Source organism: Chrysemys picta, chromosome 3, assembly GCF_011386835.1.
Source record: "Chrysemys picta bellii isolate R12L10 chromosome 3, ASM1138683v2, whole genome shotgun sequence".
In the NCBI taxonomy this organism is placed as follows: domain Eukaryota; kingdom Metazoa; phylum Chordata; order Testudines; family Emydidae; genus Chrysemys; species Chrysemys picta.
This window is the reverse complement of record NC_088793.1, coordinates 37,835,604-37,854,770: the sequence shown is the minus strand read 5'-3', so window position 1 is coordinate 37,854,770 and position 19,167 is coordinate 37,835,604. Positions and strand designations below refer to the sequence as shown.

The window sequence follows — 19,167 nt, the reverse complement described above, 5'->3', positions numbered from 1 at the left end:
TGCTCAGATCCTGGCCACCGGTCCGGGGAGCTCTGCATTTTAATTTAATGTTAAATGAAGCATCTGAAACATTTTAAAAACCTTATTTACTTTACATACAACAATAGTTTAGTTATATATTATAGACTTCTAGAAAGACCTTCTAAAAATGCTAAAATGTATTACTGGCCTGCAAAACCTTAAATTAGAGTGAATAAATGAAGACTTGGCACACCGCTTCTGAAAGGTTGCCGACCCCTGGTCTAGGAAATCGTTGTCTACCATTAGGGTGGGAAGAGAATAGATCGGTTTGTCTGGGTACAGTTGCCAACCAATGTGAAATTTTGCTTTAAACAAATCTCTACATAAGATAAGTGCTTTTTAGGGGGAAGAGAGGGCATGTGCAAGCACCTAGCAGCCAGATATTTGCATATGTATTCTGGTGAATATTAAATTTACTTTTTTCTGAGGACAAGACCAAAAAGCAGAAAGAAATACTTCACCTTTCACAAAAATTCGTACACAACACTCGCCATTTTCTCAAATTATTTGAAAAAATGAAGCTCCTTCTCTTTCTGTGTGGCTCTGTTTTCACCTTCTGTTCCCTCCCCATACCTGGCTTCCTTGATAGGGTTTCACTCTTTTCCACCCATTGGCTTTCTCCCACATGGATTCCCTCCTCATTTTCCCCAGGCCTTTTTGCCATTCCCCACCCTCCTGCTAAAAGACTGACTGCTTTTTGTCACATACGGGAAGACTTCTCTCCTAGCCGCTTACTAGCTCCATCCCCTGCAGGCTGCCCCTTTCACCTGTGGGTAACTGGCTCCTTGCTCTACACCACTGTGTCTGCAACTGCCTTTAGAGCTGTGCTCAGCTCAGCAGAAGGAAGAGCTAGAAAAGCGGTAGTCACCAGGAACCAGAGGAGGGAGTTGCTGAGCAGCTGGGGGAGATGCTGCTGTGCTTGGAGTACAACTGCCTATCTGCCAAACACTGCCAAAGGGCCCTGGGGATGCTTGCGGGGACTGTTGGCTGCTCTTGCCTGATGGGGTCGGTCGGCTCTGCTCCCCGTTTGCCCCTGGGCTGCACTTTGAGCTGCAGGAAGCTTTATATTTTTGTGGAAAATCTAGCTGAAACAAACCTTATGAACTGTGGCTGAAGACAACCTTAATTCATTATGGGGATTATGTCTGGGGAGTAATTTCCTTATTGCCAGTGTGAGTAGGTGCTACACCAACCAGCCCATTACATGCATCTTCTCTAGTGTGGAGCAGAACGTCTTATTTTCCAATTGTTCAGTAGGAGGAGAGATTTAGCACTGCACCATTTGCCTGGCAGCACGTTTGTTTTCTATAAGGAACCAAGTCTGCAGCTGCACCACGCACAGAACTCCCATTGAAATGAATGGCAGTTCAGAGCATAGCGCCACTGTACAATCAGAGTCTAAATTAATAACCATTAAGAAGGAATGTTCAGATTGATAATGTAGCAGCAAGGGCTTGCAAGGTGAGTTACTGTCATTTCTACTACAGGGTTACAGATAATAATCATCAGGTATTGGGTTTCTATTTTTTGTTTCCCATGTCATTCTTTAGCCCCTTGCTGCCAGCAATAAGAATGCCTCCTGATTGTCCTTTTAGTGCATCTTGCATATTTGTTCAGCCTTCGGACTTACTGGGCCTGAGCTTGTAGCTGCTTAATGTGCAAAACTCCCTTGTCTTCTGTGTATTGAGCAGCTGTAGAAATGCATGCAGCCATCCAGGTGACATTTTCCAGCATATTTGAAAGTTCTCATTCACTGCTGTTTTTACGTTACTCTGTGCCTGTCCTGGCTACCACTTATATATCTTAATAGTGCCAGCAATAACTGAAAATGTTCTTTATAACCAAATGATGTCACAACACAAAACAATAAACTATAATCAAATGCATTCTTTTTTTAAACACATCACAATAAGTTTGAAATATATGGTATGAGCTACATAATAGCTTAATTTCCAATCACCTAACTTGAACTCAGACCAATGTAACCTCAGATTTTTTTAATATTAACATTTAGAGACAACATAAGCACAAAAACATTAGGAAATGCACTTGACAAACCTAAAATTGCTTCAGAAATGGGATGTTAACATAATTAGAGTTATTTAACACTGCCCTGTTTCTGCCATGGGCTCAGAAAGAAACAAAAGGTAGAAAACATGGGCTAGAATGTCCTCTCATGGTACATTCCCATGTTATGGCACTACATGTTTTACATGAACTTGGGGTGGAAAATATCTAAAATATGACTTCATACTGCTGAATGATATAAGAGAGCTATGACTAAGGAAGCTATTATAAATTAAATACCAGGTCCAATCTTGGAGACAAAACTATGCACTCAATTTTTAATGTGTCTAGAACAGAAAGTTATATTTTGTACCTGTCTCGCCAAGCTTTTATTACCTGTAATGAATGGCATTTGTAAATCATTAAAGAAAATTAACTCTCTATAACCAGCCATGGTTTTTATAACCGATCCCTTTATTGCTACACAAGAACAAAGAATTATCACTGTTCTGTTGCAACCCCCTCTTTTTTTTTTTTTTTTTTCCTGTCTCTCCAACCTCAATACAGCGACTTTGAGAGTTGATTGTCAGGGTAAGCCGTAATATTTGTTTTCAAATAATTAATTCAAAATCAATCATGGACCAAATTAATATTCCTAATGTCTATTTTTAAAGAACAAAAGTCTAATTTTATTTCTAGTACTGATCTATAGAGCCCTGCATGGATACAAAATTTGTATCTGCATCTGATCCGTGATCCGCCAACATGGTCTGAAGATATAAAGCGGATATCCTCAGATTTGCACGGCTCTACTGATCTATGGTCCCTGTGACAGTGGATACATAAGGAGAACCATTCTTTTACAACATCATGAGTCTGTCTCAAACCAAGGGAATGAGAAATCTGCTGCTGCAGCCTTTAAAGCCTGCAAGCTCCAGGAGCGCGGAGAAGACAGACAGGCTCGGCAGATTTTTCCACCATATCACTAAGCCAGAGGCAAACACAAATAGTCCCAGACTCAGTGAGCTCTGACCCTGCTATGTTTGGGTTTTTAGTTGATTAAATTTAATCTGATAAATTACACAATTGTATGCTGATGGTAATAATTATTTAGATGTTTCTATGTATTTTTTGTTCTGATATTAGAAAATGTGTGGCTTCTTTTAGTATTTAATATGTTGCCTGAACTAAAAGCTGAAAGGTCCGTTGCTTTTGCATCGTTGCATCATTTATGCAGATATTCTATTCCTAGAACCAATCAAACTAGTCCCTTTGAGAGAGGCAATATTTTCTATCTGACAGTACGGCATGGCAAAGAATTAAAAATTCTATGCTGAAGCCCAGTGATGTTAACAAGGGGGATCTTTTAAATCAGAATTCATAGGACCAATAATTGATGGCTAGAAAGAACCTCTAATTTATTTGTGCACATTCACAAGCTGCTCTTATTTTGTAGCCTCTGTTGAGCTGTGGAGGTCACGTCTGGGCCGGGTGATGTACTCCATGGCAAACTGTCTGCTAATGATGAAGGTACGTGGGTGGCAATAACTGCAGAGTTACCGTATATACTAGAATAGAATGTCAGAGAAAGTGCAAGAGAATTACTGGTGCATGGATAGGGGAAGACTACCTGACTGTACAAGGTTTAGCTTAGTGAAGAATTAATTAGACTTAGTAATTACTTATTTAATAGATAACCACTTGCAGCAATATTCTTTAGGACCATATCTACACTTATTTCTTTTGAAATCATTTCAGAGCACATGCAATAACGATACAGAATTTGCATTTTTAAATTGAATTTTTCAAACACTTAACTAAATACTGTAATTAAAACCAATTATATGCTCTCTCTGTCTTTCTCAACCTCTGTACTAGGAATGTTACTCTAGTAGCACACAGTAAGGCTTTGTGTGTGACAAAGACTCGAAGCATCCAAATACATCTTCTGCCTTGTCCATATGTCTGTGCAACAAGATTCTGACCCTGGAGTTTTTAGTCTCCTATAGCTGCAATGGAAGGAACAGTCAGAGAGTTGTTGTCTATTTTTTGCCTGTTTTTTCCCCCTCCTGTAAGCCATCCTACTCCATTTTGTGCAGCAGCTTCTTCTTGCATTCAGAAAGAGGGAACAACAAACTGCTTCCAAAGTAGACCTCATTGCCATGGGAATAGGGATGCCCCTGTGCTAAGCTTGTGGCAAGAGCAATGGACTGCCTCAACCCAAATCTTAAAGCTACTTTATGGATTAATTAGCATCAAAACCCAAGGGCAACACTGTCTGCACTATAACCTCTCACAGACCAAGCTCTGAACTTCTCCATATTCCTAGCGTTGAACCCTGTTACAGGGTTGGGGTGTTGAGAAGGCCAAAACTATAACAGGGTTCAAAAAAGAATTAGATAAGTTCATGGAGGATAGGTCCATCTATGGGTATTAGCCAAGATGGTCAGGGATGCAACCCCATGCTCTGGGCTTCCTTAGCCTCTGACTGACTGCCAGAAGTTGGGAGTGGACAACAGGGGGGTGGATACCTTGACAATTACTTGTTCTGTTCATTCCTTCTGAAGCATCTGGCATTGGCCACTGTCGGAAGACAGGATACTGGGCCAGATGGACCATTGGTCTGACCCAGTATGGCCGTTCTTATGATCCTAGTTGCCCAACCTCATTCCTGAACCTGGCTTTCCATAAAGCTGAATAAGCTACTTGTAAGCCTTGTTTTCTTGATGTTTTTAACACTGAAATAATATCTCAAATAATGTATAGGTATGAAAGCGTCAGTTGCCCAGAGACTGCCTTAAAATTCAGCATTTTGCTCTTATGAGGATCCCAGGAGATGGAAATATATATTCAGAATAGTTAGAGTGAGATCAGCAGTATTCCCTCTTATGTAAATACAACAGCACAGCAAATCAGGGTGGTCAGAAGGAAGCCCCATTCTGTCTTTAAAGCAAACAAATCTTTGTTTTGAATCAGAATCCTGAGACACGGTCAGTTTTCAGAAAACTCTCCTTTTTGAAATGCAGGTAGGAAAAAAAATTAAATACTGAGTCTCCATCCCAAACTTAAATCTATAACTGGAGTATAAAAATATCCAGTTAAAGAAATATAGTTAACAAACACTGCAGGCTTCCAACTAGTTATACGGTAACTTTGCTTTTAACTATACTGATTTTTTCGCCTAAGCCCCTTTAGTCACTTCTGCTCTCCTCTTCTTTTCTGCTTCTATATCCCATTTCTGCTTCTGTTCCCCTTTCATCCTTTTTGTGGTATTTTCTTCTCACTTCAGTAGTGGCATGAGCTCCAACTTCTAAGCCAGTCATCAGTGTTTCTGACAAGGTTGCGTCAAGAGAACTGCAACTCATTTTCCTTCCTGCATTTCTCAAAACCAAGTGTATTCTCAATCTAGGAAACTAGAATTCCAAGATTATTTCCAGAATTCAGATTTCCCACATAACAATACATGTTGCTACTGAACCCCCAGCATAGCCATTACCTGTATTAAACTTGTCCTTGAATATGTTGCATGTACCTTCCCATGATGCACATAATTTTCAAGAACTGCCTTATGAGAGTCAGAATCTTTTAAGAGCAATTTTCAAACATAAGTCATATTGCAGTTAAAATAAGGACAAAATGTGAAGATAATCTGTACTGCATATGCCACAAATCCTCTGACAGGTAAATTGGCTTCTTCTTTATTTTTTCCTTTAAATGTTCCCAAATGTTAAAACAGTCTTAATAACAAACAATGCTCAGATATTCATCTCTGCCTTCTGCTTTAATTGATAACAAATTATTTCTTTAAATAATGATTTTTAAACGTGGTCTTTCTTGAGGATAAGCATTTTTTGAGGAAATTAATTACACAAAGCTTCAGATATCTGTAAGAGATATCAGTTGTATGTAATATACTTCTAGAGGAGTATTCATTGTAAAATATATCATTCAGTTTTGAAGCTTTTTGTTTTCCGGTGTAATGAATAAACAAACAAATTCTGGGTTTCTCCTGAACTGAGTCAGTGCAATCTATCGCCATCTAGTGACAATATATTATATTGGGATATAATTCTGTGTTGATTCTGAAGTACTTTTGTTACTTGAATCATTTGTGCTGTTGGGTAGAGTGGTGATGATGATGATAATAATAATAGTTATTTACTGTACTGTAATAATATTCCCTGTAACCTTGGTGTAAAAAACATTGGCTAATTTCCAGCTGTAAATTTTATTAACCTTTGGCCAAAAAAGTTAACTAGTATTTGTTGAAATATAATTATAGATTGTCTTTAAGGCTAGGATTGTCAAAGAAGCCTAAAATAATTAGTTTCCATGGGAGTTGGGTGCCTAACACCTTTGGACTCTTTTAATAAACCCAGCCTTAAAGATTAAACCCAATAAATTCCCCTCAGTGTCATTCTTCTTGACCATCCTGAATGGAAAACTTACGTGACCCATGGAGTTCTGTACTTACATGGCCATATTACCACAGTATATGAGCACCTCACTAATAGCCCTATTAGGTAGAAAAGAATATTATTTTACAGGTGGTGATTTGAGGCACAGAGAAGTGACCCAAGATCCCACAGGAAACTTGTGGTGGAACAGAGAATTGAACCTGGGTCTCCTTTACCAAAAGCTAGTCCTCTAACCCAGTGGTTTTCAAACTTTTCTTCTGGCTACCCAGTTGAAGAGAACTATTGATGCCTGCGACCCAATGAAGCTGGGGATGAGGGGTTTGGGGTGTGGGAGGGGCTCAGGGCTGAGGCAGGTGGTTGGGGTGCAGGAGGGGGTCAGGGCTCTGGGCTGAGGGTGCAGGCTCTGGGGTGGGGCCAGGGATGAGGGGTTTGGGGTGCAGGAAGGGGCTCTGGGTTTGTGGGGAGGCTCAGGGTTGGGGCAGGAGATTGGTGCGCAGTGTTGGGGCACGGGCTTACCTTAGGCATCTCCCAGTCAGCAGCGCAGCTGGGGTGCTAAGGCAGGCTTCCTGCCTGTCCTGGAACCACGGACCGCGCTGCGCCCCAGAAGCGTCCAGCAACAGGTCCGGCTCCTAGGCAGAGGTGCGCAAGCAGCTCCATGTGGCTCTCACCCACAAGCACCGCCCCCCAGCTCCCATTGGCCGGTTCCCAGCCAATGGGAGTGCGGAGCCGATGCTCGGGGGGGGGGGGGCAGCATGTAGAGCTCTGTGGTCCCCCTACCTAGGAGTTGGACCTGCTGCTGGTCACTTCCAGGGTGCAGCGCGGTGTCAGAACAGGTAGGGAATAGCCTGCCTTAGCTGAACAGCACTGACGACAGGTCTTTTAACAGCCCGGTTGGCGGTGCTGACCAGAGCCGGCGCAACCCAGTGCCTTATATTCCACAACCCAGTACTGGCTCGCAACCCACAGTTTGAAAACCACTGCTCTAACCTCTTGACCATTCTTCCTCAGATATGGAATTATCTTTCTCCTTTCTTCATCATATCTAGACTACTGAATGCAGCAGCATGAGGGAGCATTCATTCCAGATCCAACTGCTGCTGTGTATTACCTCCTTTCAGCAATCTGATTGATTGCAAAAAAAAAAAAAAAAAAAAAAACTGCATTGCATTTTTACTAATTCAACCTGAAACATTTTAATTTTTAAAAAGTTCCATCCCAAACTTTTGCAGTCTTACCAAATTTGTTAACTCACTGAAAAATAAACTCTTAAATAACATCCCTGTGTATAATATAGATGCACTCTAATTAAAAGCAAGTGCTATATTTTAAAACATATAAAGAACATAAGAACATATTTATTCAGAATTGTACCCACTTTTGGATAGCTTGCTGCTAGTAGAACCAAAACCAGAAGAGATTTTTTTTTTTGCGGGGGGGGAGGGGTATCTGGGTCTACTGCAATTAAAACGATGTGGAGGAGGAAGGGAAGACAGCAATCTATACTAGTGACGCAAGAGTCTGATGTTTAAGGACTCTCTTCTGATTTGGATTCTGTTCTGATTTAAAAGACAGAGACAGCATAAATTGTCCTCTCTTGCTTTAATTATTCTGCAGCCATTCTCATGATGATGCAAAAATCTTTAGCCTTCATGTGATATTTTTTTTAGGAAGCAATGTGTGAGAGAGAGAACTCCCTACTTAACGTTTTATAGTTTAGTGGAAGGTGCATGAACCTTTTAAGCCCCAAGATTATGAGTTCTAGTCCTAACGCTTCCAGTAACTGCTGTTAACGTTTCTATACCCTTCTCAACCCTTATTATAAGCCAAGATTTCATATCATATGGGAGGGTAACTGTCCTTCACAATTTGCACCGATAACTGGGAGCTTACACAAGCCCACTTCAGGCAGAGCTGACAATGAAACACAGTTCTCTAATATAACAGAGCTAAGTTTATCCATTTTGCAACATAGTCTTCCAGAAGGAACCTGTCAGATCAGATGCTTGTGTAACTAACACTAGTGCAGTGTGGCTCTGTGCCATAGTGTAGTAGGTAAACCACACAGATTAATGAGACTGCTACTGCATTCATGCAAAGAGGTGTGGTTCTTTAGCTGAAATGTTAGCAACTCACCCTTTTACACCCAGAATAACCCTACATATGTCCCAAGCAGGGGCATTGTTTCATTAGGTTATGCTCTCTGTAACCGCTACGCCACAGTCTGCTCCCAGAACCAGGAATACAAACCAGTTACCCTGGTGTCCAGCCTTCCATTTCTGTAACCCACTAACTGTGTGTGTGGTGTCTCCCTATATGGGCTAGTCCTCATACACATAACAGCATGCTTTCCTCCTACCACTTACTCTCTTAGCTGAAGTGGAGGAGGTCTATGCTTTGGATCTGAAGATTGTGGTTTCCAACCCTGCTCGTACCCATGTGGGGTGAAAAACTATATATATGTATAAAAGTTAGAGTAATGACCGCAGAGTACTTATTGGAATTATTTTATGTTGTAAAACATCGCATTTAAAAGTGAATTAGTATAACATCCCATTTGTTTTACTGTTGCGTTTTTATTATGTGTAACTGGTTACGTGTAATTGTCCCTTTAGACATATGAAGTGACAGACTGCTTTGTCTCTTCACTGAAGAGTTAACTCAAGTTAGTTATTCCTCTGAAGTTAGCATAGCTCAAGGTGGAGCATCCACAATGCAAAATAATATTCAAGTGGCTGCATTCACTCATATGGGGCACAAAGACTTCTGGGTACACATCCCATGATTCTTAGCACTGCAATAAGTTGAACTGCTCTATGAACTATTTCCCATTGATTTGTGGGAGAACTTTTCTGCCCTATCTGGATACTGGAGGTGGGGGAAGAATTGTGGAAGGCAGTCTAGCAGCACTTGAATAGTGTTAACCTGTATCCACATGTGCTCACTCGAGTTTTAACATTTGTGAGAGTTCTGAACAGTGTAAATATCACCCACACATTGATGGAAGGGGGAGTTCAAAAGAGGGCAGACCAAATAAAACCACCTGACTTTTTTAGGGTCAGTCTGTTGGATTTTTGAACTTCTGGGGTAGACAATATTGATACAGTAACATTTAGTATGACATGGTGCATCAGAGTGACAACAAGAGCTCTAAATATGTCAGTTATTAAATATTATACATTTATCATTGTTAATTAATTATAGTCACAGTTTGCAAATTGTTTGCAATTGAAGAGCTCTTTGATTTTTGTTACTGCAAAATTGGATTATTACAGGTGGTGATCCAGGTCAGAAATAGGAAGGGCTTAGTCATTTTAAATATAGCCTTAAGAAAACATAACAAATGTCCCTTCAGTTATGGAGCAGAGGAGAAGGCAGAAGAAATGCCTGCGGCATTTTTTCCAAGTAAGTTAGGGGGGAAAGTCGACCCCTGTTGCTTTTCAGCATTAAAACTTGCAGAGTTTAGAGCACCTTCAAGAGACAAAACAAAACAAAATGATAGGCTACTAGACAGAGTGTATGCCAGCTATCTTAAGATGCTTGTACACAGCCTGGAAAGAGCTCTGATATGGTTTTGATTCTGAGCATCGCACTAGAAGTCCTTGTATTACAATTTACACACAGAATTTTCAGAAGTGCCTGAGTCACTTGGGTGCATAATCGCCATTGATTTAGACTAAATGGCACTTGTGCTCTTAACTCACTTAGGTGCTTTTGAAAATGCCACCCTAAAACATTATTGGAAGCTGAAGAGTAAATGGTCAGGTTCTGTTGGTAATTTTGCTGGGGAGAGACGTGATCCAGTTGGGGAAAAAAATGTAAGGAAAAATCTGCCACTTTATCTCTGGCTATAGTGTACATTTCCAATAGAACTGAATAGTCAGAGGGTTAGAATAGCCAGCAGCTAGCACTACCATGTGGCGAGGAAATTCCATTAACATTAAACATTTGCAATGATTTTAATTCTGTACCTGTTCTCATTAATATCTGTTTACTGCTCGCACACTTTTTAAAAACAGCGTACCTAAAACAATGAGTGAATGCTGAGCTTAAAAATCTAGTCATGTGCTTTTTTTCCCCCTTAGGACTATGTGCTTGCTGTAGATGCATATCACACAGTCATCAAATATTACCCAGAACAGGAACCTCAGCTGTTGAGTGGAATTGGAAGGATTTTTCTTCAGGTATATATGTTACTCTGAATATGCTAAGTAATGTTGTTGACAGTAATGTAATGAGTAATTGCTGTTTTTAAAACTCTGTTGTTATTCTCATTAGGCATATTTATGGCAACCCAAATGTAGTAAAGGCTTTAAAATAAGATAAAACAGAGTTTCTACCATGAAACATTTGACTAGATTAGAAAATTTAAAGTATTTACAGTGGTGAATCAAACTTAATTACATTATCTAACAAAGATGACGCTATGGAAATTATACCTAATAATTATATCCGTTCAAAGGGTGAGATCCTGATCCCACTAGAGTCTATAGCAAAACTCCCACAGACTTTAATGGGGCCAGGATTTCACCCCAAATCTAATTTCCCTCTTCTTCAAACACATATAGACTTCTGGTGTTTAATCAAACTGCTCCATAAACAGCTTAATCCAAAAGCCATGTGAGAATTTCCTCACCTTCCTTTTGCCATGGCTTTATTTCCATTGTGGAGAGAAAAGCCAGCAGTGTTTCATGTGTACAAAGAGTATGCATATGGCTGTGTAGATGACATCTATTAAATACTGTTGGAATATTACATTGTTTTTCAAAAAATGATCTCTTATTACTATGCTACATAGTAATCTGATGAAAATTTAAGTCCTATTTTGTATCCCACAAATCCATAAAGAATTCGTTTGTAACATTCCCTAATGTTAAACACTTCAGACTTTCTCTTTTATTAATAAAGAAAATATAAGTGCTTAAATAATATAATTATTTATAAACTTTCTTCTTGTCTGTGGTGCTAAGGCTAGAAAATTAAACTATTCTATTTGGGGTTTCTTTTTACTTGGATGAAAGATAATTACATTATTATTGTTCATTTGAAATCATATAAGTTGTCATTCAAACAAATCCAATTATGGAATTTTCAATATTTCTAGCAAGGATTTTATTTCAACGTAGTTGATCATTCAGTAGAAATGTGGTGGTGGTGGTTGAAGGTTTTATTTTGAATCAGAATTGATCTGAACGTTAAAGTGAAATTCCTATAAAATTGAGAAATATAAAAGTACATTAATTATTACCTAAATAGATAACTTCTACTAATTATGTGTGTTAAAGAAAGGTATAACTATGAATAAAGCTACTCAAAATTCACATAATTGATAATTCTGGGTCATAATAGAAAAATCAGTCAGCCAGCCTGGTTGATTTACTTGGCACTGTCATGTGACAAAGCAGAGATCACTTCCTGCTCCTGGAGTCTTTCTCTCTGATACATCAGTGACTACATTAACACACTCAACCTCGACAGAGTGGGCGTAGACTGCCCCATGTCTCTGAAGAGCAGTCTGTCCATCCAATTTAAAGAGTGGTGTTAACAGGCTCTGAAGGGAATCCTGTCAAGTTGTCATCCTCCTTGGTTGTTGGCTCTGACATGGGATTATTTGAATTAGTGGTTTTACTGCCAGAACTGGACCTTTCCGCATAGCAGAATGGAAAATAAAGCATGAGGTGCCTGTTGGCTTGCTTACATAACCCTGGACAATAGCTAATGAAAACACCCCTTCTAAATGCAAATAGTTCTTTGGCCTGGTGCATCAGGGAAAATGTCTTTATTGCTTGGCAATAACTCCTGTTTTTATTTGGTAGTTTTAAATATAAGAATAAAAGAAGAATTCAAATTGCGTGTTTATGAAAATAAGTATAAAACCTCATTGAGAGAGGGTAGACTGGACTGAAATTTAATAGCAACAAATTCCATCTGGAGAGTGCTAAGCACCTGATACAGGAATTTGATGTCAAAAGAAGTTGTCACTGAGCATTTTAAATTAATGGAGATATCCTATCTCCTAGAACTGGAAGGGACCTTGAAAGGTCATCAAGTCCAGCCCCCTGCCTTCACTAGCAGGACCAAGTACTGATTTTGCCCCAGATCCCTAAGTGGCCTCTTCAAGGATTGAACTCACAACCGTGGGTTTAGCAGGCCAATGCTCAAACCACTGAGCTATCCCTCCCCCCTAAACAAAACTAAGGGCAGGTCTACACTAACCCCCCAATTTGAACTAAGGTACGCCACTGTAGCTGAAGTTCGAAGTACCTTAGTTAGAACTTACCTCGGTCCAGACGCGGCAGTCAGGCTCCCCCGTCGACTTCGCGTACTCCTCTCGCCGAGCTGGAGTACCGCAGTCGACGGCGAGCACTTCCGGGTTCGACTTATCTCGTCCAGACAAGACGCGATAAGTCGAACCCAGAAGTTCGATTTGCTTGCCGCCGAACTATCGGGTAAGTGTAGACCTACCCTAAGAGGGGTGTGAACTCAGAGAGAGAGAGAGAGGTGCAGCAAAGAGGAGTTAGGAGCCAGCATGTGTAGGCGACAGCTGTGTAGCATGTTTGAACTCTAGAACAGGCAAACTCCATGAGAAGAAGACAAAACCTTTTGCAAAAACTGAGGGAAAAGGTAATTATGGAATTTTTTGATCATTCTTTGAAAGCCTCATACTTTCTCAGAAAAATGGTGCCAAGTGATTCCCAAGTACAGGTAGTCTCAAACTGTTCTGCTAGCCATGAATTGCAACCAGAAGAGGCACAATGATCCAGATTTTACCCATTTATGAAAGTACCAAAAGTATTTTGGGAGTAGAATTCAACTCCTAAGTGTGAAGTAACGCAATGGTGAATTACTAGATGTGACTAGTGAAGAAGTGCTATGAATATGAAGTGGAGGGTGGAGTCTTGGGAGACATAACATTGGCATAAGGATAAGCCAAGTTTGTATCCTCTCTTACTTCAAATTTCTCACAAGAGCCAATTCTTCTATAGTGCCTACGAGAATGTATTCTTTCAGGGGCTGTGAGGTATAGTTGAAGGGTTTTTAATTTTCTTTTTAAGTATACAAAATGGTGTGTGTGGTGTTTTCTGTTTGATGTTACCTATATCCTTCACCTTCCAAATGTCACTTATCTTTAATTCGTTATGAGCATCTTAGGGCAGAAATCATGTCTTCCCATTTATTCATAGAGCACAGTGGCACTAGCACAGTGGAGCCCTGATTTTGAATGAGGCCTTCAGTAGCTACCATCATATAAATACTAAATGAGGGGAGAGATTTGGAAAAGCAGAAAAGGCCACAGTCTATCCCTGAGATGCTTTAAGAGGTAATGTGAGTAAAGTTGTCAGCAAGCACTTGAGACACATCAGAGACAAATTCAGACTGATAGGTTAGGAAGAAACAATTAAGATGGTTTGGTCTTCAGTATTTCATTTTGTGCTCCTAAAGTACTCTGAATCTGCTTACTAGCTGACCCTTATTTGCTATTTGAATAACTCCATCAAAGGACTTGAAAAGTGAAATTACTGTCTGATTTACAAACCAGTGCTTTTATGTTGTTCTGTGACTATTTTAACCGCAGTCTCTGCAATAGATTACAGCAAAGGGGACTTAAAAATAGCCCCTAAAATTTTTTTTGAAAAATAATCCTGTTTTTCAAACTAACAGAAACCACAGTTAGTACAGATTACAGTGGAGGAATATTAACCATGGGTTTGATTATTTGAGACTAACAAGAGGGTTTTCATGTTAATTTGGAAGCATTAATAATCCTAATAGTTAAATTAGTTCAGAAAAAGTGACTGCAATTCCTAAATTAATTAAATAAAATCCAGTGGCAGGGAAGTAATTTTAAATGGTTAAAATTCCAGGACTAATTTAAAGTGATTCTTGTATGTCAAATATCCTGGAAAAGCAAAAGCGATAAATACTTCCCATTTGTTTAATGGAGTAAAGGCACTTACGAATTAATAGTTTATCTATAGTAATTGCATATTATTCAGAGACTTGAATGTTGAGATACAGTTAAGAAATAAGAATTTTTCATGATAACAAGTTTTGTAAACTACCATATTTTTGCTAAAAGAGAAGAAAAGCATATTTCCTAAAATAGTCACTCATAACTTAAAAACTATATGACATTTGATTCACTTCAGACCTTGACCACCCTCCCAAAAAAATTCAGTTCTGTTTTCTGACAGTTCCCAAATCCATCACTCCTGCCACCCACGCACCCTCTTTATCATCTAGCCCAATACGTCTGAATCCACCACTTTACCCCTTCCTCAGTACCTCACTGAGACTCTTCTAAGTGGCTTCTCTACCTGGTATTTTTCTCTTGGTAGCAGCAGTGGCGGGGGGTTGTTCTCTGGTCTATGGCTGTGGGCTGATTGCTCGGGAGGGGAATAGGTCTCCTCTGGTCATAGGTGGTGTGGTCATCTGAAGAATGGGTCTTCCACAAGCTACCTGGCTACCATGTTCCATCTCACTTATGATTGGCGACTCCTGGCTTTGAAGAGTGATCCTGTTTCCTCTCTTGTGTAGTAGCTATTGGAGGTAGCTCTGCTGTCTTCTCATTTCCAGCTAGTTTTGCAAACCTCTGGGGTTTTCTTTACAATGGAGACCCTGGACACCTGTCAAAGCAGCTAGAAATGAGGAGACAAAGCCACCACTACATAATATTCTAATGTTCCACTGAGCCCAGTTTAAGAACCAGCGCCTTAGGGAAGAGGACACTGCATGTAGTTTTTGTTGTTCACTTCTGTGAGCTTAATGAGGAATTGTAAAACTCTGACTTGATAATGGCTTTAGTCCATTCACAGTGAATAATGACTAATCAGAGAGGTAGAATTATGAAGTCAGTTACTTTAATACTTCATATGTTTTCACATTTTGGTTCTTTGTGGAAAGATGTCCCATGAAGATATCATTTGAATGGGTCTTTCTCATGCATTGTCCTAATTTTCTTGTGATTTTTGTCATCCAGATTGGAGATATAAAAACAGCAGAAAAATATTTTCAAGATGTTGAGAAAATGAGTCAGAAATGGGATGGACTACAGTACCAAATTATGGTTTTAATGAACAGGTAGATAATTTAAGAGCTAAATGAAACTTAAAAAAATGATTTTTCAAAATGTGCATTGTGAGTTTTAAAGTACCCTTGAGAGTATCTCTTTCTCTTTCTTGCTCTCTTTTATGTAACTACATCTGTCAGAAGTGAGACTGAATGGCATGTTACACCCATGAGATCTGTATTACTTGGTGTAGTCATCTTATCCTGGCTTGAAACTCTTTAGTTACAAGAGTTGATTTTACAAAGTTATTTCTCATTCTTCGAAGCATTGCATATTTTACTCTATTTTTTTTAATTTATACTTTTAGGAACAAAGAAGCTCTTTTGGATTCTGATCCTGCAAATAGATTCGCTAGTGCAGACCCAGCACTTGTTAGCTTCAAACGAATGCCAAGATATGCACTAGTAAATCAGATTGCATGATGGAGTCCTCAGTTTTTGGTGTTTATCATATTGGCTAAATATGTTTTGACAAGTAAAATACTACAACAAGTGTGTTCTGGAAACAGATATAACACTTGTAGTTTCATAGAGAAATTATTTTAGGAAGACTGTCTGCATTTTAATAACAAATATAGAAAAGCATTGCTTTGGTGGCAGAATATCTGAAGTGGCCAGTGATCTGAAGTGTCATTTCATTTGTCTGTAAATTGGTATCTCACAGCTGGCTCACAATTACACTGTGAAGAGCAAATGTCAAAAACTCTCACATCTATAATAGGGAAAATAAAAAGTGGTCTCAGTTCCATTTGAAATGTATTATCACCTTGGGTTTTTCAGGATAACTGACTCACATGTCACTTACTTTCTAGAGCATTTCTCCATCTTGGTCAGAATAACTTTGCAGAAGCTCACAGAGCCTTCACGGAAATTTTAAGGATTGACCCTGCAAATGCTGTGGTAAGACTCCAGATTTGCTACATTGAATTGACACCTGAGTGGTTCTGCCATAGCTTATCCCTTAGATTTAGATAGCACCCAAAAGGTGCTTGGAACTTTATAGAAAAATAAGATATTGTCCATGCTCCAAAGAGCTTTCTCTATACTTAAAGATAAGATACAAATAAAAACAAAGGGATGGGTAGGGGAAGGCAGGACCAGTTTACCTGAAGAGCCTGGTTGTTTACTGCATGCATTGCAATGGGTTACATGTTAAGGGGGCTTTATGAGGGCTTTTATATATTGGCTTTGTTTTGTTAGAGGTACATACCGGAAAACAAAATGGCAATTGCCAACATATGAGGAAATAATTTGTCATCAGATAGTATTAAAGGGACACCATCAGCTTGAAAAATCACACTTTTTTTAACCCATAATAATTACTATTTTTAGAAATAACACTAAAGGCTCCTGATCCTGCAACTGCATCTGTGCATGTACATGGGCCTGCCCATATATAGCCAGCTGTAAATCAGAGCCTGAAATTCTTATCACTGAAAGACATTACAGAAGAATTGTCAATTTTTTAAATCTTGTTTACTTGTATATTTGGCAGCTGTCCGATTATAGGGATGTATCCGTATGCTGATCCTTGGGCATAAGCATGTGTCCCCAGTGCCATGTTCCCAGGCCCCTTTAAGACTGAGGGAACCAAGTTAAGGGAGCACATGCTTGGAGTCATGTGACTTCAGGCTACAAACGCCACCTGCTATAAATAGAGACCGCTTACCCTCATTTGTGGGAGACCTGCGAGAGCTACTTAGGGAAGAGGATCATGTCCCCAGCTTTCAGAAAGTGTGAAAGTCTCCATTGCTAAGCATTTCATATTACTTAATAAATTCTGCTCTGATGAACAGGATATGGAACCTGATGAGCATTTGGGATTTATTTGGACTGCCCTAGCTAGTGAATCTACCCATTGACTTAAGTCAGTTTCAGTAAATCAGTTTCCCCTGTTTGCATCTGTGTTTCATGTAGCTGCAGGGGAGAGAAGGACATTTTTAAAAATAGGAATATGTAAGTGTAAAACTAGGATAATTGGCAGGAGGATTCAAGGACAAGTGTGGTATCTGAAACCACTTTCAGCTCACTTTTAACATTATCTATTGAGTCCCTTTACCAATCTGAATTCCAGCTTGGATTCTTCTATCTTTTAGAACTTCAGATGTTGGAGGTCAGCCAGTTTTGTTATGGGATAGACACTGAAAGTAACCAAGCTCCCAATGCCAAGGATAAAAGAATTGAATTGTAGGATAAATAATACATTTCAACAATTGCAATTATTTGCACATACACAAAAAAAAAGTAAAGATTTAATTAAATTTGGTTTGACTCCAGACTCAATATATATTTATAATCTTTTTCTCTAGGCTAATAACAATGCGGCTGTTTGTTTGCTTTATCTGGGAAAGTTGAAGGATTCCCTCCGGCAGTTAGAAGGAATGGTTCAGCAGGACCCTAAACACTACCTACATGAGAGTGTTCTTTTCAATTTGACAACTATGTATGAATTGGAGTCATCCCGCAGTATGCAGAAGAAGCAAGCGCTGCTTGAGGCTGTAGCTGTCAAAGAGGGTGATAGCTTTAACACTCAGTGTCTCAAGTTAGGATAGTTTGTTTTCATCTACCAATTTTTTTTATGAAAGGCTAAATTTTAAAATTGTACATACTCTTGCTAATATGTAAATGTTCCTCTTATGAATGAAATAAAATCTCTTTAATTATGAACATATGGCAGAATTACTACACTATCTACACGGTCTGGAACAATAATCCTTGCCTGTCACTATTGGGATTTTGTGCTGATCTGTAGCCAGCTTCATCTCTGCAGGTCTGTTACTATTTACGGTTATTCCTAACTGTAGTATCCACAATCACATTTACTTAGATGGATTCCTTTTTTTAGGAGTGATACGTTTGAGCTGACTTGTCTTGATGGTTATTATTGTTGGTTATTATTATAAATTCTTCCGGGGAGATTAGGGGAGAAACATGACATTATCAAGTTTCAACATGGCGAAGGGTTCCAGAGGATGTCTGTACAAGTAGCAGGTTTCAGAGTAGTAGCTGTGTTAGTCTGTATCAGCAAAAACAACGAGGAGTCCTTGTGGCACCTTAGAGACTAACAAATTTATTTGGGCATAAGCTTTCGTGGGCTAAAACCCACTTCATCGGATGCATGAAGTGAAAAATACAGGAGCAGGTATAGATACATGAAAGGATGAGGGTTGCTTTACCAAGGTCAGTCTAACTAGACAAATCAGTTAACAGCAGGATACCAAGGGAGGAAAAATAACTTTTGAATGATAAAAGAGTAGCCCATTACAGACAGTTGACAAGAAGGTGTGAGTAACGGTAGGGAGAAATTAGTATTGGGGAAATGAAGTTTAGGTTCACCTGCACATCTACCAATGTGATATATGCCATCATGTGCCAGCAATGCCCCTCTGCCATGTACATTGGCCAAACCGGACAGAGTCTCTACGCAAAAGAATTAATGGACACAAATCTGACATCAGGAATCATAACATTCAAAAACCAGTAGGAGAACACTTCAGTCTCTCTGGTCACTCAATAACCTATCTAAAAGTGGCAATTCTTCAACAACAAAACTTCAAAAACAGACTCCAACTGAAGCTGCAGAACTGGAATTAATTTGCAAACTGGGTACCATCAGGTTAGGCCTGAATAAAGACTGGGAGTGGTTGGGTCATTA

The 19,167-nt window shown here is 39.3% G+C and overlaps 1 protein-coding gene across 4 annotated transcripts in view; it reads left to right on the top strand.

The window, feature by feature from the left end:
* The window catches only part of TRAPPC12 (trafficking protein particle complex subunit 12), a 97,704-nt gene extending 79,525 nt beyond the window's left edge, over positions 1 to 18,179 (top strand). For 3 of the 4 annotated variants that reach the window (XM_042848747.1, XM_005289650.4, XM_042848746.2), the window contains 5 exons: positions 3,485 to 3,558; positions 10,529 to 10,627; positions 15,424 to 15,524; positions 16,325 to 16,412; positions 17,822 to 18,179. In XM_042848747.1, coding sequence (XP_042704681.1) covers positions 3,485 to 3,558; positions 10,529 to 10,627; positions 15,424 to 15,524; positions 16,325 to 16,412; positions 17,822 to 18,064 — 605 coding nt within the window. In that variant the 3' untranslated portion in view covers positions 18,065 to 18,179. The remainder of the gene's footprint in view (positions 1 to 3,484; positions 3,559 to 10,528; positions 10,628 to 15,423; positions 15,525 to 16,324; positions 16,413 to 17,821) is intronic. The other variant, XR_006174108.2, reaches the window with a different exon arrangement.
* The last annotated feature ends 988 nt before the right edge of the window (positions 18,180 to 19,167 follow it).